Raw genomic sequence first — 18,272 nt, 5'->3', positions numbered from 1 at the left:
ATAAAATTAAAATATTGCATACATAATAAATAAACATTAAAATGAGAACGACCCTCCCCCCGCTCCCGGGTCCCGGGTTCCAATCCGCCCGTTTCCACCCCAGATCCTCTTCATGGTCGGCCGCGGCTTCCTCTCCCCGGACCTCAGCCAGGTCAGCAGGAACTGCCCCGCCGCCGTGCGCCGCCTGCTGGCCGACTGCCTCAAGTTCCAGCGCGAGGAGCGGCCGCTCTTCCCACAGGTGGGTCCCGGGTGCGAGTCTCGGGAGGCCTACGGTCGGGGAGTCGATCGACAAACGCCGAGGTCGTGTAGTCGATCGACAAACGCTGAGGTCGCGCGGTCGATCAACAAACACTGAGGTCGCGTAGTCGATCAACCAACGCTGAGGTCGCGTAGTCGATCGACAAACACTGAGGTCGTGCAGTCAGTCACTGATCACATCCGTGAGTCATCAACAAACACTGAGGTCGCGGAGTCGATCGACAAACACCGAGGTCGCGTAGTCGGTCAACAAACACTGAGGTCGCGTAGTCGGTCGACAAACGCTGAGGTCGCGTAGTCGATCAACAAACACTGAGGTCGCGTAGTCGATCGACAAAAGCTGAGGTCGCGTCGTCGATCGACAAACACTGAGGTCGTGTGGTCGATCGACAAACGCTGAGGTCGCGTAGTCGATCAACAAACACTGAGGTCACACTGAGGTCGCGTAGTCGATCAACAAACAGTGAGGTCGTGTAGTCGATCAACAAACACTGAGGTCGCGTAGTCGATCGACAAACACTTCATCAGATAGTCGATCAATGATCATGGCGGCCCAGGGGTCAGAGCCCCGCCCGCTCGCCCCGAGGCCCCGGGTTCGAGTCTCCTCTCTCCCCCCCAGATCCTGGCCGCCCTGGAGCTGCTGCAGCGGTCGCTGCCCAAGATCGAGCGCAGCGCCTCCGAGCCCTCGCTGCACCGCGCCCCGGCCGACGACCTCCCCGCCTGCCTGCTCGGCGCGCCCCGACTCGTGCCTTAGGCCGCGACTCGAACCCGGGACCCCGCGGACGGAGACGACTCGAACCCGGGACCCCAGGACACGACTCGAACCCGGTGCTCTGACCACTGAGCCTTCCTGCCGGCCCGTCACCGTTCCGCCTGTGCCTCGACGCCGCCTCGCGGTGGGGGGGGGTCCCGGTCCCCCCCCGCGCTGGGAAATTTGGGGACCCCCCCCACACCCCCCAAAAAATCGAGATTCCCCCCCTGCTCCCCTGTGGGGATTTTTTCTGGGATGTGTGGTAAGAATTGAACCCGGAACCTCCAAAGTGTGCGCGTGGTGTGTTTGTTCACGGGGACGGTGGGTGAGGGTCTCGCACCCCGCGCGGTGAGAATCTCGCACCCGGAACCCTGGGACTCGCGCGCGGTGGTAAAAATCGCACTCGGAACCTCGGGTCTCGGCTTCGTTTATTTGGCTTTGGGGTGCGGGGGGGCGGGGCGAGTCCAGGCCGGACGTGGGGGTCGGGGGCGAGGGCGGGGCACACATACAGCGCCACTGCATACGGCGCGGCGGGGAGGTCATGCAGTCGGTCACGGACACCGAGCGTGGGTGCAAAGCATTCTGGGAGGAGGACGTGGGCCGGCCCGGGCAGGCGGGGTGTGAGTTCGAGTCCCGGCGAAGCACACGGGAAGATGGGAATCTCGGGGGAGAGGTGATCCGCGGACGGGGTTCAAAGGTCGGGGGGGGCGGGGATTCGGGGCCGGTGGGGCGGCTCAGGGGTTAGGGCGTCGCCGCCTGCTGCGCCCGGGGTCCCGGGTTCGAGTCGTTAGGGCGTCGAGGGATTCATCGCAGGATTCGGAGATCCTGACCGCAGGGACTCGAACTCAGGACCCCGAGCCGGGGGTGGGGGGGGTCGTGTGCAGGGATTCGGGGTTCGCGGGGTTCGGTCTCGGCCTTCGCCGCGTCCCGGCTACGGCTGCGCCTGCGCTCTGGAAAGACATCGGTGAGTCATCAACAAACATTCGATCGGATAGTCGATCAATTATCACATCAATGAGTCATCAACAAACACTGAGATCGCGGAGTCGATCAACAAACACTCGGGTCGCGTAGTCGATCAATTATCACATCTGTGAGTCATCAACAAACATTCGATCAGATAGTCAATCAATTATCACGTCTGCAAGTCATCAACAAACACTCGGGTCGCGTAGTCGATCAACAAACACAGAGGTCGCGTAGTCGATCAATTATCACATCCGTAAGTCATCAACAAACACTGAGGTCGTGTAGTCGGTCGACAAACGCTGAGGTCGCGTAGTCGATTGACAAACGCTGGGGTCGCGTAGACAAACGCTGGGGTCGCGTAGTCGATCGACAAACACTGGGGTCGCGTAGACAAACGCTGAGGTCACACTGAGGTCGCGTAGTCGATCGACAAACGCTGAGGTCGCGTAGTCGATCGACAAACACTTGATCAGATAGTCGATCAGTTATCATGGTGGCCCAGGGGTCAGAGCCCCGCCCGCTCTCCCCGAGGCCCCGGGTTCGAGTCCCCTCTCCCCCCCAGATCCTGGCCGCCCTGGAGCTGCTGCAGCGGTCGCTGCCCAAGATCGAGCGCAGCGCCTCCGAGCCCTCGCTGCACCGCGCCCCGGCCGACGACCTCCCCGCCTGCCTGCTCGGCGCGCCCCGACTCGTGCCTTAGGCCGCGGCTCGAACCCGGGACCCCGCGGGAGACGACTCGAACCCGGTGCTCTGACCACTGAGCCTTCCTGCCGGCCCGTCACCGTTCTGCCTGTGCCTCGACGCCGCCTCGCGGGTGGGGGGGGACCCGGTCCCCCCCCCGCACTGGGAAATTTGGGGACCCCCCCGTGCCCCCCAAAAAATCGAGATTCCCCCCCCCCGCTCCCCTGTGGGGATTTTTCTGGGACGTGTGGTAAGAATCGAACCCGGAACCTCCAAAGTGTGTGCGTGGTGTGTTTGTTCACGGGGACGCGCGGTGAGGGTCTCGCACCCGGAACCCTGGGACTCGCGCGCGGTGGTAAAAATCGCACTCGGAACCTCGGGTCTCAACTTCGTTTATTTTGCTTCCCGGCGCGAATCTTGGGGTGCGGGGGGGTCGGGGGCGAGGGCGGGGCACACGTGCAGCGCCACTGCATACGTCACCACGGGCGCGGCGGGGAGGTCATGCATTCGGTCGTGGACACCGAGCGTGGGTGCAAAGCATTCTGGGAGGAGGACGTGGGCCGGCCCGGGCGGGGCGTGAGTTCGAGTCCTAGCGAAGCACACACGGGAAGACGGGATCCGCAGACGGGGGTTCAAAGGTCGGGGGGGCGGGGATTCGGGGCCGGTGGGGCGGCTCAGGGGTTAGGGCGTCGCCGCCTGCCACGCCCGGGGTCCCGGGTTCAAGTCGTTAGGGCGTCGAGGGATTCATCGCGGGATTCGGAGATCCGGACCGCGGGGACTCGAACTCAGGACCCCGAGCTGGGTGGGGGGGGCTGTGTGCAGGGATTCGGGGTTCGCGGGGTTCGGTCTCGGCCTTCGCCGCGTCCCGGCTACGGCTGCGCCTGCGCTCTGGAAAGACATCGGTGAGTCATCAACAAACACTCGATCGGATAGTCGATCAATTATCACATCCGGGAGTCATCAACAAACATTCGATCAGATAGTCGATCAATTATCACATCAGTGAGTCATCAACAAACATTCGATCAGATAGTCGATCAATTATCACATCCGTGAGTCATCAACAAACACTGAGGTCGTGTAGTCGGTCGACAAACACTGAGGTCGCGTAGTCGGTCAGCGATCACATCCGTGAGTCATCAACAAACATTCGATCAGATAGTCGATCAATTATCACATCAATGAGTCATCAACAAACACTCGGGTCGTGGAGTCAGTCAGTGATCACATCCGTGAGTCATCAACAAACACTGAGGTCGCGGAGTCGATCAACAAACACTGAGGTCGCGTAGTCGGTCAGTGATCACATCCGCGAGTCATCAACAAACGCTCAGGTCAGATAGTCGATCAATTATCAGAGAAACACATGATAATAAAGAAATGAATAAATAACAAAATTAGACCATCGCATGCAAAATAAATACAAAATTAGCATATCGCATGCATAATGAATATGAAATTTGCATACCGCATACATAATTAATTAACAAACAAATCTTACTTGAGCTGGGTTCCCGCGGCGCTGGCGGCCGGCGGCTGGGGTTTGCTGGGCCGGGGCTGCTGGGTGGTGGGCGGGGCCCCGGGGCGAGGCCCAGGGGGCTTCTGGGTAACCGGGCCCGGGGGCTTCTGGGTAACCAGGCCCGGGGGCTTCTGGGTAACCGGGCCCGGGGGCTTCTGGGTAATTGGGCCCGGGGGCTTCTGGGTAACCGGGCCCGGGGGCTTCTGGGTAATGGGGCCGTGGCGCTGCTGCTGCTGCTGCCCCTGGGTGACCCCTGACCCCTTGGTGGGCGGAGCCTGAGGCCGGGATTGGCGGCCTTGACCCGGGGTCGTCGCCTGCTGAGGGGCCCCAGGGGGGCTGGGAAGGAGCTGAGGCAGGGGCATGCCCGTTTGGGGCGCGAGTCCCGAGAGCGGCGGCTGCTGCTGGCCCTGGGGGGGGGCGCGGGGCTGCGTGGGGGGGCGCGGGGGGCCGGGCTGGGGGGGGGCCCCTGGGGGAGAAATAATAATAATTAATAATAACGGGAATAAGAGTGATATAAAAATAATAAGTAATAATAAAATAATAACAACTAATAATGGTAATCATAACAATCAAAATCATGATAATCATAATAATAACCATAATCGTAATCATCATCATCATCATAACGATAATAATGAAAATCACAATAATCATCATCATAATGAAAATAACCATAATAATAATCATAATCATCATCATAACCACAATAATCACCATAATAATCATAAGCATAATAACAACAATAATGATAATCATAATAGAAATAATAACAATAACTAATAATAATAGTAATCATAATCACGATCATAATAATAATAACGATAAGGATAATAACCATAACGATAATAATGATAACTATAATCGTAATAATAACGATAATAACGACGATAATGATAATAATAATAATATATATAAATAATAACGATAACAACAACAACAATAATAATAACGATAATAACTAATAATAACGATAATAATAACGATAACAACAATAATAATAATAATAACGATAATGATAATAATAACGATAATAATAATAATAACGATAACAACAACAACAATAATAATAATAACAATAACGATAGTGATAATAATAACGATAATAATAATAATAACGATAGTGATAATAATAACGATAATAATAATAATAACGATAACAACAACAATAATAATAATAACAACAACGATAGTGATAATAATAACGATAATAATAATAACGATAGTGATAATAATAACGATAACAATAATAACGATAACAACAATAATAATAATAATAACGATAATAACTAATGATAACGATAATGATAATAATAACGATGATAATAATAACGATAACGATAACAACAATAATAATAATAATAACGATAACGACAATAATAATAATAATAACGATAACGATAACAACAATAATAATAATAACAATAATGATAATAATAACGATAATAATAATAATAATAACGATAATGATAATAATAACGATAATAATAATAATAACGATAACGATAATAATAACGATAATAATAATAATAATAACGATAATAACTAATAATAATAATAACGATAACGACAATAATAATAATAATAACGATAATAATAATAACGATGATAATAATAACGATAACGATAACAACAATAATAATAATAACAATAATGATAATAATAACGATAATAATAATAATAATAACGATAATAACGATAATAATAATAATAACGATAACGATAATAATAACGACAATAATAATAATAATAACGATAATGATAATAATAACGATAATAATAATAATAACGATAACGATAATAATAACGATAATAATAATAATAATAACGATAATAACTAATAATAATAATAACGATAACGACAATAATAATAATAATAACGATAATAATAATAACGATGATAATAATAACGATAACGATAACAACAATAATAATAATAACAATAATGATAATAATAACGATAATAATAATAATAATAACGATAATAACGATAATAACGATAATAACGATAATAATAATAATAACGATAATAATAACGATAATAATAATAATAACGATAACAACTAATAATAACAATAATAATAACAACAACCACAGCCCCAGGAGCCGCGACCCCGCGGGAGCCCGGGCCTCACTCACCCTGCGGTGACGGACGCTGCTGAGCCGGGGGCCCCGGGGGCTGCTGGGAGCTCGGGCGGCCGGAGGGCGGGGCTGCGGGGGGCGGGGCCTGCGGGGGAAACGGGGTCTGTGACGTCACTTCCTGTCGGGGGCGCAGAGGACTCTGGGAAATGGAGTCCGGGACCCCCACTTCCTGTCGGGGGCACAAAGGACTCTGGGAAATGGAGTCCGGGACCCCCACTTCCTGTCAGGGGCGCAGAGGACTCTGGGAAATGGAGTCCGGGACCCCCACTTCCTGTCGGGGACGCAAAGGGCTCTGGGAAATGGAGTCCGGGACCCCCACTTCCTGTCGGGGGACGCAAAGGACTCTGGGAAATGGAGTCCGGGACCCCCACTTCCTGTCGGGGGACGCAAAGGACTCTGGGAAATGGAGTCCGGGACCCCCACTTCCTGTCGGGGGCGCAGAGGACTCTGGGAAATGGAGTCCGGGACCCCCACTTCCTGTCGGGGACGCAAAGGATTCTGGGAAATGGAGTCCGGGACCCCCACTTCCTGTCGGGGACGCAAAGGATTCTGGGAAATGGAGTCCGGGACCCCCACTTCCTGTCGGGGGCACAGAGGATTCTGGGAAATGTAGTCCGGGACCCCCACTTCCTGTCGGGGGCGCAGAGGACTCTGGGAAATGTAGTCCGGGACCCCCACTTCCTGTCGGGGGCACAGAGGATTCTGGGAAATGTAGTCCGGGACCCCCACTTCCTGTCGGGGGCGCAGAGGACTCTGGGAAATGGAGTCCGTGACCCCCACTTCCTGTCTGGGGCGCAAAGGACTCTGGGAAATGTAGTATATTATAATTACTATAATAGTGTAATCTATTATCATAATTATATATGAATAATTATATAATATAGAAATGATAATAATGTAATTTATGATAATAAAATTATAATAGATAAATGTCAACGAAAGAGAACTGTGCACGCCGTAAATAAATAAAAAGGATTACACTATTGTGCACATAATAAATGAATAAATATAAAAATTAAAATACCGTATATATAATATATGAATATAAAAATCAGAATACTGCGTGTATAATAAATAAATAAATATAAAAAAGAATTGGAATATTGTATACGTAATGAATAAATATAAAATAATTAAAATATTGCATACAGAATAAATAAGTAAATTAAAAAATTAGAATATTTTATACGTGATGAATAAATATAAAATTAGAATACTGTATCCATGATAAATAATAAATTAAAATATTGCATACATAATAAATAAATATAAAAAAGAATTGGAATATTGTATACGTAATAAACAAATATAAAAAAATCAAAATATTGTACACATAATAAATTAAAAAATTAGAATATTGTATCCATAATGAATAAATATAAAATTAAAATATTGTATCCACAATCAACAAATAGATCAATGTCCGCACAAGGCCCTGACCTGGCCGTGGGCGCCCCGGCCGGGGGACGCGGCCTCCCGCTGCTGCCGCTGCCGGGGCAGAGCCTGCGCCATCTTCTCGAGCACCAGCTCCACGATGAGCTGCTTGTCCTCGTCCTGGTGGTCGCCGATGAGCGGCATGGAGGAGCCGACCACCTGCGGGAGGAAAAGATAATAACATTTATTCTCAAAATAAAATAATAATAAAATAAAATTTATTCTAAAAAAAAATAATAAAATTTATTCTCAAAAAAATAATAATGAAATTAAATTTATTCTCAAAATAATAATAATAAAATTTATTATCAAAAAAATAAAAATAAAATTTATTCTCAAAAAATAATAAAATTTATTCTCAAAAAAATAATAATAATAAAATAAAAACTTATTCTAAAAAAATAAAACAAAATTTATTCTCAAAAAAATAATAATAAAATTTATTATCAAAAAAATAAAAATAAAATTTATTCTCAAAAAATAATAATGAAATTAAATGTATTCTAAAAAAATAATAATAAAATTTATTCTAGAAAAAAATAATAAAATTTATTCTCAAAAAATAATAAAATTAATTCTCAAAAAAATGATAATAATAAAATAAAATTTATTCAAAAATAATAATAATAAAATAAAATTTATTCTAAAAAAAAAATAAAATTTATTCTCAAAAAAATAATAATAATAAAATAAAAACTTATTCTAAAAAAATAAAATAAAATTTATTCTCAAAAAAATAATAATAAAATTTATTCTCAAAAAAATAATAATAAAATTTATTCTCAAAAAAATAAAAATAAAATTTATTCTCAAAAAATAATAAAATTTATTCTCAAAAAAATAATAATAATAAAATAAAAACTTATTCTAAAAAAATAAAACAAAATTTATTCTCAAAAAAATAATAATAAAATTTATTATCAAAAAAATAAAAATAAAATTTATTCTCAAAAAATAATAATGAAATTAAATGTATTCTAAAAAAATAATAATAAAATTTATTCTAGAAAAAAATAATAAAATTTATTCTCAAAAAATAATAAAATTAATTCTCAAAAAAATGATAATAATAAAATAAAATTTATTCAAAAATAATAATAATAAAATAAAATTTATTCTAAAAAAAAATAAAATTTATTCTCAAAAAAATAATAATAAAATTTATTCTCAAAAAAATAAAAATAAAATTTATTCTCAAAAAATAATAATGAAATTAAATGTATTCTAAAAAAATAATAATAAAATAAAATTTATTCTAGAAAAAATTAATAAAATTTATTCTCCAAAAACGCCCCCCAATCCCCCCCGCGTCCGCACCTCGATGATGTGGTCCCGTCCGTCCTTGCCGTGCAGCGCCTCCACTGCGCAGATGTCGAGGCCCCCGAAGATCTCGGAGCACGTGTCCACCCACAGCTTGTACCTGCGGGGACGGGGAAAAAAACCGAGGGACTCGAACCCGGGACCGCGCTAACCACTGAGCCGCCCCTCGCCCGTCCGACACGGCGGGACTCGAACCCGGGACCTCGCTAACCACTGAGCCGCCCCTCGCCCGTCCGACGCGGCGGGACTCGAACCCGGGACCTCGCTAACCGCTGAGCCGCCCCTCGCCCGTCCGACACAGCGGGACTCGAACCCGGGACCGCGCTAACCACTGAGCCGCCCCTCACCTGTCTGGACTCGAACCCGGGACCTCGCTAACCGCTGAGCCACACAAGGGACTCGAACCCGGGACCGCGCTAACCGCTGAGCCGCACCTCGCCCGTCCGACACGGCGGGACTCGAACCCGGGACCCCCTCACCTGTCCGACATGGCGATCTGCTCCAGCATGGCCGAGCCCGTGTTGCTCTTCCAGTTCCCGGACACCGACGTCCTCCTGGGGGGGGTGGGGAGGGGGATGAACGGGGCCGCCCAGGCCCGGGAGCAGGGGCCGCGACCCCCGACCCCCGACCCCCGACCCCCGACCCCCGACCCCCGACCCCCGACCCCCGACCCGCGCCCTCACATGTAGGCCTTGTAGTGGCGCCCGATCTTCTGCACGCGGACGTCGTACTTGGCGTCGATGAACGGCTCGGCCGTGGCGTACGTGCGCGTGAGCGCCACCACGCTCGCGATGTCGCGGAAGTCGTGCGGGGAGTCGACCTTGACCTGCGGGCGGGCGGGGCGGGGGGGGGTGAAATAAAAATAAAATAAAAAAGAATAAAATAATTAAAAGTAAAATAAAAATGAAATAATAAAAATAAAATAAAAATAAAAACGTTAAAAATGAAGTAAAAATTAAAAATAAAATAAAAAATGAAATTAAATTAAAATTTAAAATAAGATTGAAAATAAAATAATATAAAATGTAAATAAAAGTAAATTAAGTTAAATAAAAATAAAAGAAGTAAAATTAAAAAATAAAATAAAAATAAATATAACATTAAAAATAAAATAAAAATTAAAAATAAAATCATTAAAAATAAAATAAAAAATTAAATTAAATTAAAATTTAAAATAAAAATAAGATTAAAAATAAGATAAAAATAAAATTAAAAATAAAAAATAAAATTAAAATATATTTTTATTTTAATAAAATAAAATTAAAAATTAAATAAAATTAAGTAAAATTAAAAATAAAATAATATTAAAAATAAATAAAATTAAAAATAAAATAAAATCCAATTCGATGACGACATCCCAGACACCATGATCAAGAACAGAATTATTCTTATTTTCCCTCCAGCAGCGAGCACGGGTGCCCTGCGGCCTCACCTTGCCCATCCCGGAGTGCGCGTGTCCCATCTTCACGACCACGGGGAAGGAGGCGCTGCTGAGCTGGGGGAGGCGGAGGATTATTTATTTATTTATTTATTTATTGATCATTTATTATCTATTATTATTCCGTCTCCCGTGTAGTTGCTGGGACTCGAACTCGGGACCTCGGGAAGAGCAGGCAGCCACGCGGGATTGTGTTTTAGGAGAATAAACGACGACTCGATATAAAAAAAATAAAAAATTAATTTTTTCGGGGGCTGGAGGGACGGCTCAGGGGTCAGAGCGCCGCCGCCTGCTCTTCCCGGGGCCCCGAGTTCGAGTCCCGGCCACCACAAATGAATGAATGAATGAATGAATGAATGAATAAATAAAATTTTTAAGACTGGAGTCCCGTATTCGAAACACCTTCCGCGGTGTCGAATCTCTAATAAATACACAAATAAAAAGTAAAAATTAATAAATAAAAATAAAAAAATAAAATTAAAATTAAAAATAAAAAGCAAAGCTTTTTCGTCCCTGTCCCGGCCCCCGGCGCTCTACAGTTTGCACCCGCGACCCCGTGACCCCACGACCCTGTGACCCCGTGACCCCGCAACCCCGGCCTCACCATCTCCTTGTGGTTGGGGTAGAACGTCTGCGCGATGAGCGGGAATTCCTCGGCCCCGAGCTTCCTGCGCAGCCGCAGCATCTGCGCGAACTGAGAGACCGGGAACGGCGTCAGGGGTTTGTGTGCGCGGTATGCTAATTTATGTTAATTATGCGTGTGGTATGCTAATTTATGTTAATTATGCGTGTGGTATGCTAATTTATGTTAATTATGTGTGTAATATGCTAATTTCTGTTGATTGTGCATGTGGTATGCTAATTGTATGTTAATTATGCATGCAGTATGCTAATTCTATATACTTATTATGTGTGCCATATTCTAATTTTATACTTACCATGCACACAACACCCCAATTTTCATATTCATTAATTATGCATACAATATTCGAATTTTATGCTAATTATGGATGCAATATTCTAATTTTATGTTAATTATGTATGCGATATTCTAATGTTATGTTTACGATGTGTACAATAATCTAATTCCGTTTTACATTTATTTATTGATTAGGTCCAGGACTCGAACCCAGGACCTCTGGAAGAGCGAGACCCGAACTCAGGACCCAACCCTGGAGACTCGAACCCTGGACCCAATCAGGGACTCGAACCTGGGACCCACCCTGGACTCAAACCCAAGACCCGCCCTGGACTCACACCCAGGACCTCGGGAACAGCGGGACTCGAACTCAGGACCTGCCCTCCTGGACTCGAACCCAGGACCCAACCAGGGACTTGAACCTGGGACCCAACCAGGGACTCGAACCCGGGACCTCGGGAAGAGCGGGACTCGAACCCGGGACCCGCCCCTCTCCCCAGGAACTCGAACCCGGGACCCGCCCCTCCCCGGGACCCGAACCCACCACCCAGGGCTTGTCGCAGAAGTTGTAGACGGAGTGCAGGGAGTTGACGCTGGGGATCCCCGCGTACTGCAGGCCGATGACCAGGCTGCGGAAGTCGCCGCCCCGCGCCATGCTGAAGGCGTGCTGGCGCACGAGCACGAAGTCGGGCCGCAGGGACCTGGGGCGGGGGAGGGGATGGGGTCGTTAATTATGCATGCGGCATGCTAATGTCACGTTTAATTATGCGTGCGGTATGCTAATGTCACGTTAATTATGCATGCAGTATGCTAATGTCACGTTTAATTATGCATGTGGCATGCTAATGTCGCGTTAATTATGCATGCAGTATGCTAATTTCACATTGATTATGCGTGCAGCATGCTAATGCCGTGTTAATTATGCATGCGGAATGCTAATTAGGCGTTAATTATGTGTGAGGTATGCTAATGTTGCGTTAATTATGTATGCGGCATGCTAATGACACGTTAATTATGCATGCGATATTCTAATTTCACATTAATTATGCGTGCAAGGTTCTAATCCCATGTTTATTAATTATGTGACAATATTCTAATTTCATGCTTATTATGCATGCAATATTCTAACTTTATATTTATTAATTATGCGACATTCTAATTTTATGCATGCGATATGCTAATGTCACGTTAATTATGCATGCGGTATGCTAATGTCGTGTTAATTGCGCACGCTGTATGCTAATGTCACGTTGATTATGCATGCGGTATGCTAATTTCACATTAATTGTGCGCGCAATGTTCTAATTTTGTATTTGTTGTGCATGCATGCCATGGAAGAAAAGTACTTGTTCATTAATTATGCATGCAATATGCTAATCTCATATTAATTATGCATGTGATATTCTAGTTTTATATTTATTGTGCGTACAAGATTCTGATTTCATATTAATTATGCGACAATATTTTAGTTTTATGTTTATTGATTATGCGCACAGTATTCTAATTTCGTGCTTATTATGCATACAACATTCTGATTTCATGTCTATTAATTAATTATGCGTGTAATATTCTAATTACATATTGATTATGCATGTGATATTCTAATTTCATGTTTATTGTGCATGCGACATTCTAACTTCATGTTGATTAATTATGCATGCGATGTTCTGATTTCACATTAATTATGCATGCGATATGCTAATCTCACATTGATTATGCATGTGATGTTCTGACTTTATATGTATTAATTATGTGACGATATTCTGATCTTGTATTATGTGCACAATATTCTAATTTCATGCTTATCACGCACACAATATTCTAATTTTATGTCTGCTGGTTAATTATGCATGCAATATTCTAATTTTATAGTTATGGTTGCAATATTCTGATCTTATATTTATTGATTATGCATGCAATACTCTAACTTCGTGCTTATTATGCATACAATACTCTAATTTTATGTCTATTGATTAATTATGCGTATAGCATTCTAATTTTATGTTTATTATGCATGGCATATTCTAATTTCATATCTATTAGGCGACAATACTTTAATTTCATATTTATTATGTAACGATGTTCTCATTTTTATGTTTATCGTGCACGCAAAATTCTAATTTCATATTTATTAATTATGCATGCAATATGCTAATTTTATATGCATTATGTGACGGTATTCTCATTTTATATTTATTTATTATGTAGACCATATTCTGTGCGTTTGTCGAGCGAATAACCGATAACGTGAGTTTGCTGAGTGAATAACCGATAACGCAAGTGCGTCACGGACGTTTGCTGAATGAATAATTGATAGTTGTGAGCGTTTGTCGAGTGAATAATTGATAACGCGAATGCATTTGTCGAGCGAATAACCGACCGCGCTCACCTCACCACCTTGACCCCGTTCCGCAGCGCCTCCACGTCCACCGAGAACCCGCCGCTGGCGTGAGCCACCAGGTTCAGGTCCGAGAATTCGGCCTGGAGAAGACGGAAAGAAAAAATCCGTGATTCGCACTCATGACCGGACCCGGGTTCGACACAGAAGAAGAAAATCCGTGATTCGCACTCATGACCGGACCCGGGTTCGATCCCCACAACTCACCTGCTCGACTCTAATGTCGACGTCGCCGTGGATCTTCTTCCCCTTGAAGTATTTGGCCCTGGGGAGAGACGAGAGGAGGTCGGAGAGTCGGTCGGTGATCAATCAGTGAGTCATCAACAAACACTGAGGTCGTATAGTCGATCAGTGATCACATCCGTGAGTCATCAACAAACATTCGATCAGATAGTCAATCAGTTATCAGAGAAGGAGGAGAAGTGAACAGAGACACAATTAACCCTCCTGAGGACACACAGCAAATGAAACATATTTATTTATCTCATTTATTTATTTATTGATCTAATTATTTATTGATCTAATTATTTATTCATTTATCTATTTATCTATCTATTTATTTCTTTATTTATTTATCTAATTATTTATCTATCTATCTAATTATTCATTTATCTATTTATCGACCTATTTATCTATCGGTTTGTTTGTTTATTTATTATGTGCACAATCCTCTAATTCTGTTTTATATTTGTTTCATCGATAGACGTCCCCTGTCTGGGTTTTGAGTGTTTGTTGATGACTCACGGATGTGATCACTGATCGACTATACGACCTTAGGCCTCCTCTTCAGTGTTGGTTGATGACTCACGGATGTGATAACTGATCGACTTTCTGATCGAATGTTTGTTGATGACTAACTGATGGATAACTGACTGACTCTCCGACCTCAGGCATCTTTCAGACGTTTGTTGATGACTAACTGATGGATAACTGACTGACTCTCCGACCTCAGGCATCTTTCAGACGTTTGTTGGTGACTCACGGATGTGATAACTGACTGACTCTCCGACCTCAGGCATCTTTCAGACGTTTGTTGATGACTCATTGATTGATAACTAATTGACTACGCGACCTGAGGCCTCCTTTGGAGTGTGTCTGATCGAATGTTTGTTGATGACTGATTGATAATTGACTCTCCGACCTCAGGCCTCCTTCTCAGTGTTTGTTGATGACTAATGGACGTTAACTAATTGACTATGAGACCTTACACATCGTTTTCAATGTTTGTTGATGACTCACGGATGTGATCACTGACTGACTATCTGATCGAATGTTTGTTGATGACTCACTGATTGATAACTGACTGACTACACGACCTCAGGCCTCCTTTGGAGTGTTTGTTGATGACTCACGGATGTGATCACTGACTGACTACACGACCTTAAGCCGGCCCCACACAAACCCAGAATTCATTCATTCATCCCTAGTCGAACTCACCACGCCCTGTGCGGCTCGTCGACGACCCGCAGAACCCTCGCAGCGGCGCCCACCCAGGCCCAGCATCCATGAACGAACGAACGAATGAATGAATGAATGAACGAACGAGTGAATGAATTAACGAATGAATGAACGAACGAACGAACGAATTAATGAACGAATGAATTAATAAACGAGTGAACGAATGAACAAACGAATGAATTAATGAACGAATTAATGAACGAACGAATTAATGAACGAACGAATGAACGAATGAATTAATGAATTAATGAACGAACGAATGAATTAATGAACGAATGAATTAATGAACAAATGAATGAATGAACGAATGAATTAATGAACGAACGAATGAACGAATTAATGAATTAATGAACGAATGAACGAATGAATTAATGAACGAATGAATTAATGAATGAATTAGTGAACTAATGAATGAATTAATGAATTAACAAATGAATTAGTGAATTAATGAACGAACGAATGAATTAATGAACGAATTAATGAACGAACGAATGAATGAATTAATGAACGAATTAATGAACGAACGAATTAATGAACGAATGAACGAACGAATGAATCAGTGAACGAGTGAATTGGTGAATTAATGAATGAATTAGTGAATTAATGAACGAATGAATGAATTAGTGAACGAATGAATGAACGAATGAATTATTGAATTAATGAATTAATGAACGAACGAATGAATTAGTGAACCGCTCACCACTCCGTGTGCGGCTCGTCCACGACCAGCAGCACCCGCGCCGCTGCGCCCCCGCGGCCCGCGCCCGCCCCGCCCCCCCCCACCTCGCTCAGGGTCGCGGCCGCCGCCGCCGTCGTTTGCTTCACCGCGTGCGACAGCGACGAGAAGAACCCGGATGTGGAACCGGCCGCGGGGGCCCCGGATGCGGCGGCCATGGCGGCGGCGGGGGACCCGGATGAGGCCGCGGCGGGGGACCCGGATGAGGCGCCGGGGCTGACGGGGGCCGGGGGCGGCGGGGGCGGCGGCTGCTGGGGGTCGGACAGGTACCCGTTCGGCAGATTCGCCATGAAGTTGCTGTCCGACAGGCGGCGCCGCAGGTAGTTCATGGCGGCGGGGGGGTCGGGGTTCGAGGTTCGGGGTCGGCGGGGTCGCGGCGGGCGCGTAGGAGTTCGGTGCGGGGTCAGCGGGGCCGCGGCGGACGCGTAGGAGTTCGGGGTTCGAGGTTCGGGGTCCCCGGGGCCGCGGCGGCCGCGTAGGAGTTCGGTGCGGGGTCGGCGGGGCCGCGGCGGCCGCGTAGGAGTTCGGTGCGGGATCCGCGGGGCCGCGGCGGGCGCGTAGGAGTTCGGTGCGGGGTCGCGGGGGCCGCGGCGGCCGCGTAGGAGTTCGGTGCGGGGGTCGCGGGGTCGCGGCGGCCGCGTAGGAGTTCGGTGCGGGGTCGCGGCGGGCGCGTAGGAGTTCGGTGCGGAGGTCGCGGGGCCGCGGCGGACGCGTAGGAGTTCGGTGCTGGGTCAGCGGGGCCGCGGCGGGCGCGTAGGAGTTCGGGGTTCGGGGTCTCGGGGCCGCGGCGGCCGCGTAGGAGTTCGCTGCGGGGCCGCGGCGGACGCGGCGGCCGCGTAGGAGTTCGGGGTTCGGGGGCCGCGGTGGCCGCCGCTGTCCGCGGTGCTGAAGCCGAGCGCTAGCGGCCGCGCAGTGCGCAGGCGCCGGCCGCCGCCCGGTGACGTCAGCGCGGCCGCCTCGGAAGCCGCCGCCGCGCACTGCGCATGCGTCGGCGGTGCGGTGACGTCAGCGCGCCCGACGCCGGTCGCTGTCCGCGGTGCCGAGTCGCTGATAGCGCAGTGCGCATGCGTCAGGACTCGGGTGACGTCAGCGCGCCCGACGCCGCTCGCTGTCCGCGGTGCTGAATCCGGGCGCCGCGCCATGCGCACGCGCAGCAACGCTGGGTCTCTAATCGTGTAGTGCGCATGCGTAAGCAGTCCGGTGACGTCACCGCGCAAGCCGCCGTCACTGTCCGCGGTACCGGAACGCTAATCGCGCCCTGCGCACGCGCAGCAACGATGAGTCGCTGATACGCGCAGTGCGCAGGCGCAACAACGCCGATCGCGGAGCGCGCAGCGCGCAGGCGCTGGCCGCCCGGTGACGTCAGCGCGGCCGCCGAACTGAATCTTCCACCGCGCCTGCGCAGAAACGCTGAGTCGCCGATCGCACACTGCGCATGCGTCGGCAGTCCGGTGACGTCAGTGCCGCCAGACGCCGTTCGCTGTCCGCGGAACTAAATCCGGGCGCCGCGCCCTGCGCACGCGCAGCAGCGCTGAGTCGGCGAAGGCGCAATGCGCACGCACAGCAGCGCCAATCGCGCAGTGCGCAAGCGTCAGCAGTCCGGTGACGTCACCGCGCAAGCCGCCGTCGCTGTCCGCGGTACCGAAACGCTAATCGCGCCGTGCGCATGCGCAGCAACGCTGAATCTCCATCGCGCATTGCGCAGGCGCAACAACGCCGATCGCGGAGCGCGCAGTGCGCAGGCGCCGGCCGCCCGGTGACGTCAGCGCGCCCGACGCCTGCCGCTGTCCGCGGTGCTGACGCCGATCTCCGCGCCCGGCGCATGCGCAGCAACGGTGAATCGCCGGCCGCGCACTGCGCAGGCGCCGCCGCTGTCCGGGGTGCTGCGTCCGTTACAGCGCAGTGCGCATGCGCGCTATTGTTTTATATTTATTTTATATTTATTGATCACGTGTACAGCGTTCTAACCGTGTTTTATATTTATTTATATTTATCTATCACGTGTACAGCGTTCTAACCGTGTTTTATATTTATTTATATTTATCTATCGCGCGTACAGTGTTCTAACCGTGTTTTATATTTATTTATATTTATTTATATTTATCTATCACGTGTACAGCGTTCTAACCGTGTTTTATATTTATTTTATATTTATTTTATATTTATCTATCACGTGTACAGTGTTCTAACCCTGTTTTATATTTATTTATATTTATTTTATATTTATCGATCGCGCGTACAGTGTTCTGTGTTTT

At 46.7% G+C, this 18,272-nt stretch overlaps 2 protein-coding genes across 2 annotated transcripts in view; one reads left to right on the top strand and one right to left on the bottom strand.

The window, feature by feature from the left end:
• Nucleotides 1–1,298, top strand: part of LOC142842015 (serine/threonine-protein kinase A-Raf-like) — a 62,402-nt gene extending 61,104 nt beyond the window's left edge. The window contains exons 13-14 of the mRNA XM_075959003.1: nucleotides 104–238; nucleotides 878–1,298. Of these exons, the coding sequence (XP_075815118.1) occupies nucleotides 104–238; nucleotides 878–1,012 (270 nt within the window). The 3' untranslated portion in view covers nucleotides 1,013–1,298. The remainder of the gene's footprint in view (nucleotides 1–103; nucleotides 239–877) is intronic.
• Nucleotides 1,299–3,425: 2,127 nt separating this feature from the next.
• LOC142842021 (synapsin-1-like) lies at nucleotides 3,426–16,416 on the bottom strand. The gene is made up of 13 exons (XM_075959007.1): nucleotides 15,982–16,416; nucleotides 14,031–14,088; nucleotides 13,815–13,906; nucleotides 11,970–12,126; nucleotides 11,111–11,200; nucleotides 10,501–10,563; nucleotides 9,752–9,894; nucleotides 9,548–9,622; nucleotides 9,066–9,168; nucleotides 7,755–7,907; nucleotides 6,312–6,399; nucleotides 4,158–4,641; nucleotides 3,426–3,544 (listed from the first exon to the last, which is right to left on the bottom strand). The coding sequence occupies exons 1-13, from the start codon at nucleotides 16,344–16,346 to the stop codon at nucleotides 3,526–3,528; spliced, it is 1,890 nt and encodes a 629-aa protein (XP_075815122.1). The 5' UTR covers nucleotides 16,347–16,416; the 3' UTR covers nucleotides 3,426–3,525.
• Between the last annotated feature and the right edge of the window lie 1,856 nt (nucleotides 16,417–18,272).

The sequence above is a fragment of the Microtus pennsylvanicus genome, chromosome Y, assembly GCF_037038515.1.
Source record: "Microtus pennsylvanicus isolate mMicPen1 chromosome Y, mMicPen1.hap1, whole genome shotgun sequence".
In the NCBI taxonomy this organism is placed as follows: domain Eukaryota; kingdom Metazoa; phylum Chordata; class Mammalia; order Rodentia; family Cricetidae; genus Microtus; species Microtus pennsylvanicus.
The sequence above is the reverse complement of the archived record's forward strand: the minus strand, read 5'-3'. Positions and strand labels throughout refer to the sequence as shown.

Excerpts from the sequence above, each read along its gene's own strand:
- LOC142842021 (XM_075959007.1), bottom strand. The coding sequence starts at position 16,346 with ATGAACTACCTGCGGCGCCGCCTGTCGGACAGCAACTTCATGGCGAAT. Across the intron at positions 9,169-9,547 it reads CAGATCGCCATGTCGGACAG|GTACAAGCTGTGGGTGGACA; the intron begins GTGAGGGGGTCC and ends CCGTCCCCGCAG. Across the intron at positions 6,400-7,754 it reads GCCGGGGCGCCCACGGCCAG|GCCCCGCCCCCCGCAGCCCC; the intron begins GTCAGGGCCTTG and ends TTTCCCCCGCAG.